A 12417-nucleotide genomic window follows, 5' to 3' on the forward strand; every position below is an offset into this window, starting at 1 on the left:
AAATGTCAGACATTTATAATAATGTTTTTTTGTACTTCTAAAAATAAAAATCTTTTAGAAAAGCCCTATTATAAAGCTGAAATCTTTCAAAAACTGTATGAGAGATGATTCATTGGGTGGATGTGGACAGACCCTTATATATATAAACCTATCTAGTTTTTTTGTCATCTTTTGTTTGTCTAGGAACACAAGTTAGTTTGACTTTTATATTCCACTCATATAGTTTAGTGCTAGAAGACACTCTTATAATCTTTAACCTCGTCCATCAAAAACTATTCATAGTGAGATTTTATTTTACATCGCTTTCAATTAAACAATAGTTTGTATATTAAACCCTTATTCATAGGTTTGATTTTGTGGTCAAAAATGAAAACAATGTTCCCTCTAACTAGTATTTGTAATAAAGATAACAAAACGATAGCAACATCAAGTAATTCCAAAATGGTGTCTTTAAAGTTTGTAAGTCGTAGTGGCCCCTATTCATTAAGCAAGGACACATATTTTGCTTGTATTATCTAGCTGCAAAAACCATACCACATCTTACAATTTCCACTATCTCTATCCATAACAAAAAAGAACAATTTTTTTGATGTAGCCACAGCAAAACAACATGGGCTAGTTTTGTTTTGTATTGCCTCTCCCTGAATATAACATTGTAGACAGGACTTCCATAGGTGTAAGGGTAGCTAGTCATCGCAAAATCTCTTTTGAAAAAAATTATAGTTTGGTTTCTAAGAAAATAGACTTACCATTTGGTTTTGCGTCAAAGACTCTAAACTCGGGGTCTGCCAGAGCGTAAAAGGTGAATGAAATATCAAGTTTTTAAATTAGAGTATTTATAGACGTAGTTACTTGATTGAAGAATAATAGAATTAAAATTTGACTTAATTTATCACTTTATCTAACTAATGGAAAATTTGAAAAAATTTCAAGAAGGAATTATTAGGAGAACCGATTATAAGGTCTAGGAATCCGGCTACGTGTCCTAGACTTCGACCTAGTAATGGGAGTGAATGAGTCAGAGTCATACTTAAGAATAAGAGACGTATTTAATTTATGAGACTTGTTTGAGATCTTTCGATTATCTTTTGATTATTCATCTCACACGTAGTTTGACACGTTATTTAACTATTAGTTTAAGATGTTTATTAATCTACTCAGGTTTTATCTTTAAGCATGAAATACTTGTCGTTTTTATTGATACATATTACTCCCTCCGTATTACTACTAATTATTTTACCTCTCAATCAATAAAATAAAAAACTCAAAAACAAAAACAAAAATAAAAAATTTATGTGATAGATAATTGTCACTCCCTTGTTGCAAAATAACTTTGATTTTAGGCCATTAGGTTTGAACCCTAATTTCTTTAACCTTTGTGTTAATAACCATTCCAAACAAACTAGTGTAGCTAGGAACCAAAGCATAATCAACTGCTACTATAGTAATCTAAAGTTAACATTTAACACACCAAATTTACTAAAAAGAACAAATACTCAAACCATCCATAAATACTAGTTGAGGGTTAATTTTGTCATTTCCATGAAATCATGCACCCTCCGTTTAACAACATAGTGAAGCTTCTTCCTCAATTCTTCCAAGTAAATGATGAACTGCTGTTGCAATGCCATCTACTGAACCAAGTTGAAATCCTTCTTCAACCTTCATAAAAATAAATAAATAAATAATCACAAACTATAAAGCACAAATACCAACACCAAACACTGATACGTTGACACTGAACGTAATCAAAAAAGTGTCTGCTGACACGACACGGACACATCTTTTTCAGAGGTGTCTATGCTATGCTACAGAGAGTGAAAATACTTTTGATAATCTTTAGCATAAAGATGAATAGGTGCATGCATACCTTGGCACTGATAGAGTAGAAAACCAAAGGTTGTATGGTAGTGACATTGAGATGAAGAATGGTGAGAAAGAGTGTTTGAAAACCAGCAACCAATTTAGTTAACTGTCCTGGTCTTGTTTTAGTGAGAATTCTAAGACTTGCATGAGTCTCGATTAATGTAACCTCGATATCGGCTATGGCAGCTTTGGTCTTGGATGTGTATTTGTTATTAGGAGTTTGAGACCATGTGTATTGAGGATACACAAAGAATTGCGCAAATGGTGGTTTCATATTATTGAGCTTTGAAACATTGGATGTTTCTTCAATGTTGTTTTGTTGTAATGCTAGTTCTTGTTGGAAGAGTTGTAGCTTTCTTGCTTCAAGTGATTGCAAGAGATGTTCTAGTTCCTTCACAAACTCTATGGCTCCACCAACTATCGAGGCTTGGTCACCCTAAACACACAAATACAGACATCAGACATCAGACACGAGACTAACATGGACGCAGATATAGACACAGACACAGACACGCATTTCTTAAAAGGTGTTACAGATGTTTAGCATGCATGTTGATGAGAATGAATCTCAAACGGAAAGAAAACTAACCCTTTGAACATAGGATTCGGGCATGAGTGATCGAAGAACGGCGAGATGTTCGTTCATTTGTTTTCGACGGTTTCTCTCAACCGTAATGTGAGTGATTCTCTGTGTCTCAGCTTCTTCTTTATTCTTACAAACTCTTGGCTTCCTTCTCCTCTTCTTCCTCCCTTGCGCAACTTGATTACTACTCATTGTTTCATCTTGCTCCATAAATTCTCTTTTTCTATTGCTCTGATCAAATATCACCGCTTCATGATGTTGTTGCTGCTCATAGCTCATTGCATTTTCCAAGAAACAAGAAGACTCTATTGTATCATGATGATAAGAACTAGTACTACTACTAAATGGAGTTGCAGAAATAGTGTCGTAGATAATAGTTTCCAAAGCCATTTTAGTCTCTTCAACTCAACTATGTGCTCATTTATAGCAAAATATATATATATAAGAGTTTGTGAAGTTTTTTGATGAATGACAAAGAGGAAGAAGAAGAAGAGGGTACTAATAAATAAGTAATAGTATTAGAGAATATATGTATATATATATATATATTAAGCACGTGAGAAGGTGCAGGAAAGGTGTAGTACTTTTCAGGAATCAGAAAGGTGTAGATAGTAAAACGAAAACACACCCCCCTTTTTTTTATTTTTGCTTTGGTTTCTTCACTTCCTAATTTCATAGATGCTGTCACAGTCTTATGCCAATGAACAGAGAGAGTGTGGACCCAAATCTATATAGAAATATGCATAAAAACAATATAACACAAGCTGTGTAATAGCAACTTCTCACATTCAAATCTGTGTTGGAGTTTGTAGGAAATGAATGGCTCTTGTACCTAAGATTCTCTTATAAATAATTACTAGTTAAATTATTTTTTTTAGTTTTAGACAAAGTACTATTGTATCTTATGGTACTATGTTCTACATGTCAAAGACATATATATGAAAAAATTTGGTTGTTAGTTGCAGGTAAATTATTAGTTAAGATGCTGCTTTCCACATCCTCCTATTAAAAGCTTGCATTCAAATTGTAATAATTTACTTGTTTTTTATATGCATATATGCATTTGAACTCATGTTAGAGGTGTGCTCTTATTAGTTAAGTTTTATTTTGATTGCCTTTGAGAGGGAAATAAATCCAAATTACTACCTAACAAGCTTTGATCCATTTAGGTTTAATAGTTTTTTTGGATATGGAACCTACCCATTAGGTCAAAGTGTAGTTTTAGATTTTCTAGAAAAAATAATCATAAATAATTTAAGCTTATAACTATTTAAGGGAATGGGTTTAATGGAGATTGTTGTTAATGATTACGAAGTTTTGAGTTCTCAATTTGGGAAATCAAAATAAGTCACCTAATATTTATCTAGCTTCAAAAATTACTGAATTCGATTCTAATTTAAACTTTGATCGAGTTAATGGAATCGTATTGAAGTCTAATTTAAACTTTGGTCGAGTTAATGGGATCGAGTTGAAGTCTAATTTAAATTTTGATCAAGTTTGAAGGATTTGCGAGTCAGTTCATAATTTACTTCTGGAAATGTAACTTTGAACCTCTAACTCTTTTTAATCACTTGAACTACCCTCCATCATCTTTTTACAATTTGTAGTATATATTTAGACTTTTGTTAGTATTTGGTCATGAGAAGAAGCAACAGCAACACAAGTGAAAAAGACACCACATATTCATTCAAAAATCTTAAAGTTATAGATGTGTAAGTTCTCACATTTATAAATAATCAAATCTCCATTTTTATAATCAATGTAGAACTTCAACTCACACTTGACTTATTATTCTTAACATTTAGAACTTGAACCCTCAATCACTAGTTGGTGGTTAAGTAGTACTATATATATATATATTAACACTCTTGTAGCTCATTTAAATCCTTAACTCAATTGTTTTAAGCAACCTCCCACCCTAAATCTAAGAATTAAAACTATAAGAATTATTATATTCAAACTTGCTTATTTCAGTCTTATTTTACTACTTCATCGGATGTATAAAAGCATTCATCGGATGTATAAAAGCATTTTTGTTACTGTTATAAACAATGGGCTCTGTCTGTGTGTATGTTTTTTGATAATAAAAAAATAGAAATATTACACAAACCACCAGAATTCAGGCTGATATATGAGAATGAGGACACACGAAAGGACAGAAATGGAGCTAGGACCATGGTCCAAACTGTCAGACTCTGCTGAATTAACCATGTGACTGTGTATGTAAGCTACCCTTTCTCGAAAAAGCACATTGCATGCAGGTCCTCATCACTTGAGCTATATTTATATTACTCAGATCCCCATAATTCATTTTTCACCTTCTTTCTGTTGTCCTAGAACATTGATGCTTCTTTTTAACCCTTATCATCCCCTTTTCACTAAAGAAAAGCCACAAACCAACTAGGTATGAAAATGAAACATTATCAAACACACTAAAGCATGAGTTGTTGTTAGTTGCATTCTTTGAGTGTGGTCTGTCACTATCCATGCTGAAATAGCATGCCATTACATGTGAAGTGAAAAAAGTAATCCTTTTTTTGTGGTCAACGAGATGGTTATTTGTCCTTAATATCAAGTGTCATTAAGATAAGATTTGTCATTTTACTACCAATCATAATTGTCACACGTGTTCTAGATTCAACAGATTACAAAATACTTCACCAAAATTTTAACTTCATATCAAAATAATCAGCAATTCCAATAACAATTGATAAAATATAAGCATAGAAAACCAAGATAAAAAAAGCTGTGGTTGAGGATGCAGAGAGGGTATCAACAGACAAGTTTACCAACCCAGTGAGGAGATTAGCCTGCATAAATTTATTAGAGGAAATTATAAATTAAATCTAAATAGATAAGTCATATATAATACTAGTTACTAAGAAATATATTGTTCACCAGAAGAAATGTAGCTAGTAAGTTCCGATTAAATGCTTCTTCAAGTACTGAAGTTTTGATTCCCGGAATTAGATCAGCCAGTGTTAAAATTGATAATAGCTGAAAAATGAGCGACACCCAGATTAAACACTCGATCAAATCCAATTCAGTATGTCAGATTTTTTCAAAAATATTCAATTCGATAAATATAATTTAAACAAAAATCAAGATAGAGGCGGCTAAAGAATCCGAAAGTGATAAACACATAAATAGTTACAAAAGCCATCACACTATGATAGACACTGATCCAATGAACATAACAAAAGTGAGAGAGATAGTGACCTGTAAATTGTCAGCCACCACCAAAGTAACATACGGTAGGTTGCACTGCACAATGTATCGAGACTTAGTTAGTTTTCATCTATGGATACCAATAGAAAGCCCTTCCAAGTAAGAAATTATAACATGGTGAGACATACCGTTCTCCGTGAAATTCTTTCAACATTCCTATCTAGAAGCAAAGTTAATAACCTGATAAGGGTATCATATAAAAGGTACAAGTTAAATTCGGTGGACTTTATTCAAAAGGATAAATAAGTTCCGGATTAAATTTTTACCAAAACAGGATTGCTAGAACCCAAACTCTAGTCCGAACCCATCTGCTACTTTTAATTGCAGAGGAATGGGTTCCAAAGATAAGATAGTTTCCTAAATGAACGCCAATAAGGTACATACCCCAATATCCTGTAGACATGACAAGATATTTTTGTAATAAATATTAAGTATCATAAGTGAAATTACATCATGAATGAACAATGCAATGTGTAATTCTTACCAAATATGCTAAAAATCCCCTCCTTGTTTTGACTTATAATATCTGTTCCTCTTTCATTAGAAAGCAAGTAATGGTTTAAACCATGCATCAAACTGAACTGGTAACCTTTGAAACATAGATTGAATTTTATAAGGAATCAGATTTCAAAAAACATGATATTAGGTTGAGAAAGAAAGAAGAAAAAAAAAGTACCTACTAGGACAAGTGATCCAAAAACTCCAGAATATTGTGGGGGAATATTAATAAAGGATGTAAGGATCGAGATAGCAGCAAGCGTAAAGAAAAAATTCCAATGTACACCATATTCACTCGTATGGACCTAGTCGAAGGAAAATGGTTACTTGCTTCCTCGAAAACATCATGAATTAGACAATTATAACTCAATTTGTAAAGAATGAGACGGAAAGCATATTCCTGGCTTCCTAAGAATTACTTGAATTACTGAATTATGCAATTAAAACGCAAACAATCCATATGTTAAATGAGACTCTGAACGTGAGGCACTAACTACCCCACAAGTAAAGTAACCACATATCTCTCTAGAAAAACCTCAATATGGCCTCTCTTTTTTATTCTTCATATTTTGTAACACTTCAAAAACATAAGTATATCATTTTACGTCAAAACCTTCCAAGAACTAAGTTATTGCGTTATGCATGCGTTAAAAATTAAAGCTACATAATGAGTTGAGAACTCTATCCCAATATCTCCAAACACTAGTATCTATAAGGTGGCAATTTGATTAGCTCCCATAATAGTCTTAATCCCATCATTTGAAACCAAACCGACGATTTCAATTGCATAAGTAACTTGTTAGTCATCATTCACTTAAAAAGAACACACAACATTAAGAACCATGTTCAAGTTTTGAGGGGAAAAATATGAACATTAACTACTACTACTACTACTACTCATGCAAGAGCGCGTTGTCGTTGATGAGTCAAACAATGTACATAATATGCATAAGGACAAATTTGAAGAAATCAAAGCTTGTTAATCATTTCACTCTCCACGCTGAATAATATCTCCATCCTATCCTAAGCCCCAAATATTCAAAACATTTAGTGTGTGGTTGGACAATGTTGAGCAAATAATTGCTCAAGATTGCACATGTATATCATATCCAAGAAGCGCGCTTTGACATAACCATTCTTCTTAAAACTTGGATTGGACCTAACTGAGACTCTTAACAATTCTTATTATTAACGAATATAATAATTAGAACAATTTGTTCCTTTTATAATAATCATGAGTTGCACTAACAACAACAACAACCAAGTCTTGTTCTTATCCCACTAAGTGGGGTTGCATGAGCTGCACTTGAATAAAATTTTGAATTATCAATCTCTTCTAAAAATTAAATGTTGCATATTAAAAATAAAATCTAAGTGGTTGGTGAAGTATACATCTTGCACTCAAAGTGGGCTTTTCCAAGACAATTTTATCTACCTGATTATAAGGAGCCAAAAATTTTACTACGAGAAAATTACCTGCACTAACAGATCCTATACTTTCATCAAAGCTTTCATTTAAGCACAAACTTGATAACAATTATGGGGTGAATTAGAAGCTTTTTCCATATCAAATGAAAATGCATAATCTTTTTTATATTTATTTTTTTCCAATTTATAGATTCTTTTGAAATAGATGAGAATGATCCTATTCCACTTTACCAGACTGCAGAGGCACATCCATCAAAAATTGATATCTAGATTTTATCTTTCTGTGCCTGACAAACTTCATCTTGATGATTGTCAAATTAACTCCAAATCTGCCAAAAAATTTCAGGACCACAAATCAATATTTGCTCTTTTTTTCTAACATCAAAAGTTTTAAAAGCATGTGGTTGGACAAGTTTTTCCTTGATGATGGAGTGAGGGAGTGGAGTGATAAAGAGCTCAAGGATTCCATCCCTGACCCACAATATAACACTGACATTTGTCATTCCAAAAAAGAGCATAGCCTATAAGTTTGAAGATGGTGCAGGAAACAAAAGTTTTTTTTTCTTCATTCTCTCTCTTTTCTTAAAAAAAATTAGTCCAAAGGTTTTTTTTCTTTAAAGATATATATGAATATAAAATTCATCAAAATTTTGTTTATAATCTTTCTAATTTAAAGTAATAAGTATGAGTACCAAAGTGAGTGAGCAGATGTCGAGCTTAACGTGAACTGTGTGCCATCTTTTAAATTGAACAATGCTCGAGAAGAAAACTATCAACTTGCTTTTTATAAGAAACATAATAGGTAATGATGAACTAAAACCTTGTCACGTGCACCAACTTAAAATTTAAATACTATTGTTAATAGTTGAAAAATGCACTTTAAACTTTAAAAGCTTTAAGATTAAAAATCAATATTGATCAGTGATCTAGAAAGAAGTCCACAAATTTGGAGTTATTATGTTAGTCAACAAGATGAAATTCGTAGGGCTAATAAAACCATATCAATTGTTTAGAAAGCATCGTTTAGGGTTCTGACATACGATGTGGTTTGTTGTGAACCGGGAGAGGGGTTAGGTTGATTAAGTGGGACGTGAAGCACATGAGTTTATGTTCTAATAATTCATGGATAACATGGGCAACAGGAGAGGGGTTGAGAGAGGAGGGGAACCACAAACGGAATTGGGGAAAAAAGGGTGGGGAGGAGACCACTTTACCCCTCTAAACAGTGCTTAAATCTTATCCGTTTATTTAAAAAGTATGTAGATCTTACGGTTCCAATGTTATTTCAACTGATGCACCCTTTTCAAATGATACATTTGAAAAAACGTATGATTTTCCTAGTAAAGATATAATGTAATCAATAATGAAAGCATATATAAATATAAGCCTGCTGAGTGCTAATTACTCGAGCATTTCTCAAACTTCTTAGTCTAAACTCTTATAGTCTCTATGTCTAAACTTGTATAGTTTTGACTCCACCAAGACCTAGTACTAGGAGTAATAATGAAATAAAATAATCCTGCCCAGTACAATCAAGACGAAATTTCAGAGTTTCAACTCTATGAGAATGGTTTCTGCCAAAAAAAAAACTTACTCACCCAATCATGCATGGCATCAGAGTTGATAGGCTTACAAATCATAGGGGTTTATCATAGTCTTTGAGAACCACGTCAGATAACATTAAAATTTTCAAAAAGATAACGGTGATTATACTTGTTAAAGTTAAATAAGATGCAGTATTACTAAATGCATGTCAAAATGTTTGTCGACACAGTTTCTAAGAATCTGAATGAATATAATCCCACCTGATAATCCACACCAGTTGTTGTAACAAGACGAAAAAATCCTAAGAAGATAAGTGGACTAGATGAAACTATTGCAGTCTTCCAGTTTCTGAAGCAAGTAAATAAATGATGTTATCAGGGGAATGTAGAATGCATAATAGTTGTGCAAGTTCATTCAAAAGGACACCAGTACAGAGCATGTAAAAAGATTTAGTAAAGCAGCAATTTAATTTTCAGAAGCCTACCAGCATGCTCATGTTAATAATGTTTTTTGCCCATTGAATGAGCTTGTCAAAAATTCCTTTAAGCATTCACCTAAGAAAGCTAATGATTAATCTAACTCAACGAAAAGGCATTTCTACATCTAGGTAAACATACAAAACACAACTACTTTTCCAAAGTTCATTTTGTAAACATACTTACACAGATGCAATATTCCGCGCTTGACGAGAAACAAATGAATTTGCTAAAACAAATGCTCCAACTCCAAGATCCATCTGCAATGCAAAAGTAATGTCAAATCTCAGGAGAACAATCAAATTATTGACTATACCTCTTGTTAGCAACATAAAAAATAAAACAATATGATGCACCAAGTAGTATGTACAGACCAGAATTTATAAAACAGTAGGAGAAAGAGGGAGGGGGGATATGAGATCAAAACTGCAACTTCGCATGGTAATTAAATAGAAGTAATTTATTAATTGAATAAAAAAACTCATTCTCTCCAAACCTTCACACATTCTCTTTTTTTCCTGCATTTACGATATGTAAGATAGTATATAGATTTATCAACAGAAGAGGAATATAGTGGAGGACCAGAAACCCTCCTGTATATATAGGAATTTGACCCTCCAAACTACCTCAAAAGTTAATCAATCACTCCGTTGTTAGAGAAGTGTTGTATTAAGAAGCAAATAAAACACTTTTTATGAAAATTTTAAAACATCCTATAGGTAAAGCATGTCTTTCAATTTTTCTCTTTTATTTGGAATTTAGAGCTGTCAAAGAATCCTACCAAACTAGCTCCGTATGTTTCAGTCTTCGCATATCTTCTAGGAAATATTCTGAAATCAACAGCTAAGATGCACAAGATTGTTATAATCATCTGCAAAAATATTTTTTATCAACATAATAGCATATTAAATCACACAATGGAATAAAGAATACTATATCCACACTTCATACCACAATAACCCTGTACGAAGTAATATATGCCCTAAAAGAATTGGGCTCTTCTAAAACAGGAGATGAACCACCAGGCCTGCAGTAAATTGTAAGGAAATCAGCAATTACCCACTTCAAAATACAGCTCGTGTGAAACTTTTGGTCAAACTTATTTATGTCATAAAAGTCTTTTCTTTTTAAGAATTTAGCTAAACAAATTGAACAATTACCTCTTCACTGCAATATAAAGCAATGTTAAGATTGTGAATAAACTTGCTATTGTATAGCTCCAGTCAGCAAGTACCTATAACCAAGTTCATTGTACCAATTACAAAACAAAATGATTCAAATTTATTCAAAAACCTAGTCAGCAACATAGCTACCAATGGACAACAGAAACAAAACATCAACTTTCAAGTGTTAGCGAAACATATGATGCTACCAGGGACACTTACAGTGAAAAGTAAGAGCATAGGAACGACTATGACAAGAAAATCCAGAGTCAATGTAGATAGGTAAGCTTTATAACTCCTATGCTCAGACGGTGCATCATCCTTTTTCTTCTTCAGGGAGTTACCTATAAGTAAAAAAGCAAAAACTTGGATTTTAGACCATGTTTGGATAAACAGCTCAATTAAGAAGTTGCAGTATAAGCGGTTATCCTACTTATGTATAAACTATTTCTATAACAAAATAGAAAATAAAGTCAAATTGTTTTCATGTAAGCTACCCGTTGTTTTCGGTCACATTAGGAACCACATGAGACAACTAAATTTCTTCAAGTGTTTTCATCAAAACTCAAAGTTACAGAACTCCAAAACTCAATTTACATGAAAAATCTTAACATTGATTGTTTTTCAACATTCATGCTGCCACAATGAAAGTGCGTGGTAACTGGTAAGGGACTAACCAGTTATGGGAATGGAGTTGAAGGAGTGGCGAATAAGTACCAAAATCTATAAGCAAAAACAGAAAATAAGCATTGATCAGAAATGACGTTAGAATTAAGCTGAGATTATTGTTGAGAATTGACTTACAGGGAGAGTTACTGTAAGAGCTGCGATTTCGAGCAAAGATGATCCGGTCAAATTGCTAACGAATCTGAAAAATTAAGAGAAAAATGAATAGCGATTGCTATGATTAAGGAGAGGTAGAGAGAGTAACTAACTGTTCTTTGAGTTGCTTGTTGGAGAGAGGAGTATCCATGGTTTTGGGGCGGATGCAGCGGTCGAGCAGCACCACCGAAGCGGAGGGAGAACAAAAAGATAGTGTATTCCAGGAACAATCGTCGCCGTTGTAACCAAAATAAAATTATAAAAAAAAACTAGTGAGGAAATTTTGATTTTTTTATTCTTTAGTTTTTAAAATTTCTTTTATAATTGATTAGTCTTTTGTCTGCGACTTTCGATCTTTTCTCTAAAAATATTAGATTTAAATTTTGTGATAGGAAGATTTTCGTTCCTTTAAATTTTTATAGACGATTTTCAATTTTTTTTTATAAAAAAAAATAGACTTTATCTTTGACATATTAAGATTTCATTTTTTTTAGACTTTTCAGTGATGTTGAACGAAAGTTTTCTGTTGTTCTTTAAAATAAACAAAAAAAATAGAATGAGTAACGATATTCACAATTTAATTATTGAATTATTTATTTAATCTAAATCTAGAATTGAAAATTTACTTTATTTTTATTATCCTCCTTCTCGTATTGCTCTAATGTTTTAATTGATAAGAACTTCACTGAAGATAAAACCTGTGAAGAAGATAGTTGAATGCGAAAACGCTCACCGTAATTGTCTATATTTGTTACATAACTCGATTCATCCAAGAACTTTGAATGAAGATATTCTCTTTTTCTCTTCT

At 32.5% G+C, this 12417-nt stretch overlaps 2 protein-coding genes across 2 annotated transcripts; both read right to left on the minus strand.

Moving 5' to 3' along the window:
- Positions 1-1283: 1283 nt before the first annotated feature.
- LOC127075016 (transcription factor bHLH71) lies at positions 1284-3242 on the minus strand. Its single transcript, XM_051016452.1, has 3 exons — positions 2456-3242; positions 1871-2302; positions 1284-1662 (listed from the first exon to the last, which is right to left on the minus strand). Exons 1-3 carry the CDS (start codon positions 2837-2839, stop codon positions 1564-1566), a joined length of 915 nt encoding a protein of 304 aa, XP_050872409.1. The 5' UTR covers positions 2840-3242; the 3' UTR covers positions 1284-1563.
- A 1788-nt stretch (positions 3243-5030) lies between these two features.
- On the minus strand, positions 5031-11916 carry LOC127075017 (uncharacterized protein At4g17910). The gene is made up of 16 exons (XM_051016453.1): positions 11723-11916; positions 11592-11655; positions 11465-11510; positions 11010-11131; positions 10785-10858; positions 10576-10651; positions 10406-10495; positions 9811-9884; positions 9409-9496; positions 6354-6480; positions 6162-6266; positions 5944-6070; positions 5806-5857; positions 5669-5713; positions 5348-5446; positions 5031-5259 (listed from the first exon to the last, which is right to left on the minus strand). Exons 1-16 carry the CDS (start codon positions 11758-11760, stop codon positions 5107-5109), a joined length of 1380 nt encoding a protein of 459 aa, XP_050872410.1. The 5' UTR covers positions 11761-11916; the 3' UTR covers positions 5031-5106.
- Between the last annotated feature and the right edge of the window lie 501 nt (positions 11917-12417).

Source organism: Lathyrus oleraceus, chromosome 4, assembly GCF_024323335.1.
Source record: "Lathyrus oleraceus cultivar Zhongwan6 chromosome 4, CAAS_Psat_ZW6_1.0, whole genome shotgun sequence".
Classification (NCBI taxonomy): Eukaryota; Viridiplantae; Streptophyta; class Magnoliopsida; order Fabales; family Fabaceae; genus Lathyrus; species Lathyrus oleraceus.

Coding starts and splice junctions, on each gene's coding strand:
- LOC127075016 (XM_051016452.1), bottom strand. CDS start 2,839: ATGGCTTTGGAAACTATTATCTACGACACTATTTCTGCAACTCCATTT. Junction 2,303..2,455: donor CCGAATCCTATGTTCAAAGG/GTTAGTTTTCTT, acceptor TTGTGTGTTTAG/GGTGACCAAGCCTCGATAGT. Junction 1,663..1,870: donor TCTACTCTATCAGTGCCAAG/GTATGCATGCAC, acceptor ATTTTTATGAAG/GTTGAAGAAGGATTTCAACT.
- LOC127075017 (XM_051016453.1), bottom strand. CDS start 11,760: ATGGATACTCCTCTCTCCAACAAGCAACTCAAAGAACA. Junction 9,497..9,810: donor GCGCGGAATATTGCATCTGT/GTAAGTATGTTT, acceptor TACTTGCTTCAG/AAACTGGAAGACTGCAATAG. Junction 5,714..5,805: donor AAAGAATTTCACGGAGAACG/GTATGTCTCACC, acceptor TACATTGTGCAG/TGCAACCTACCGTATGTTAC.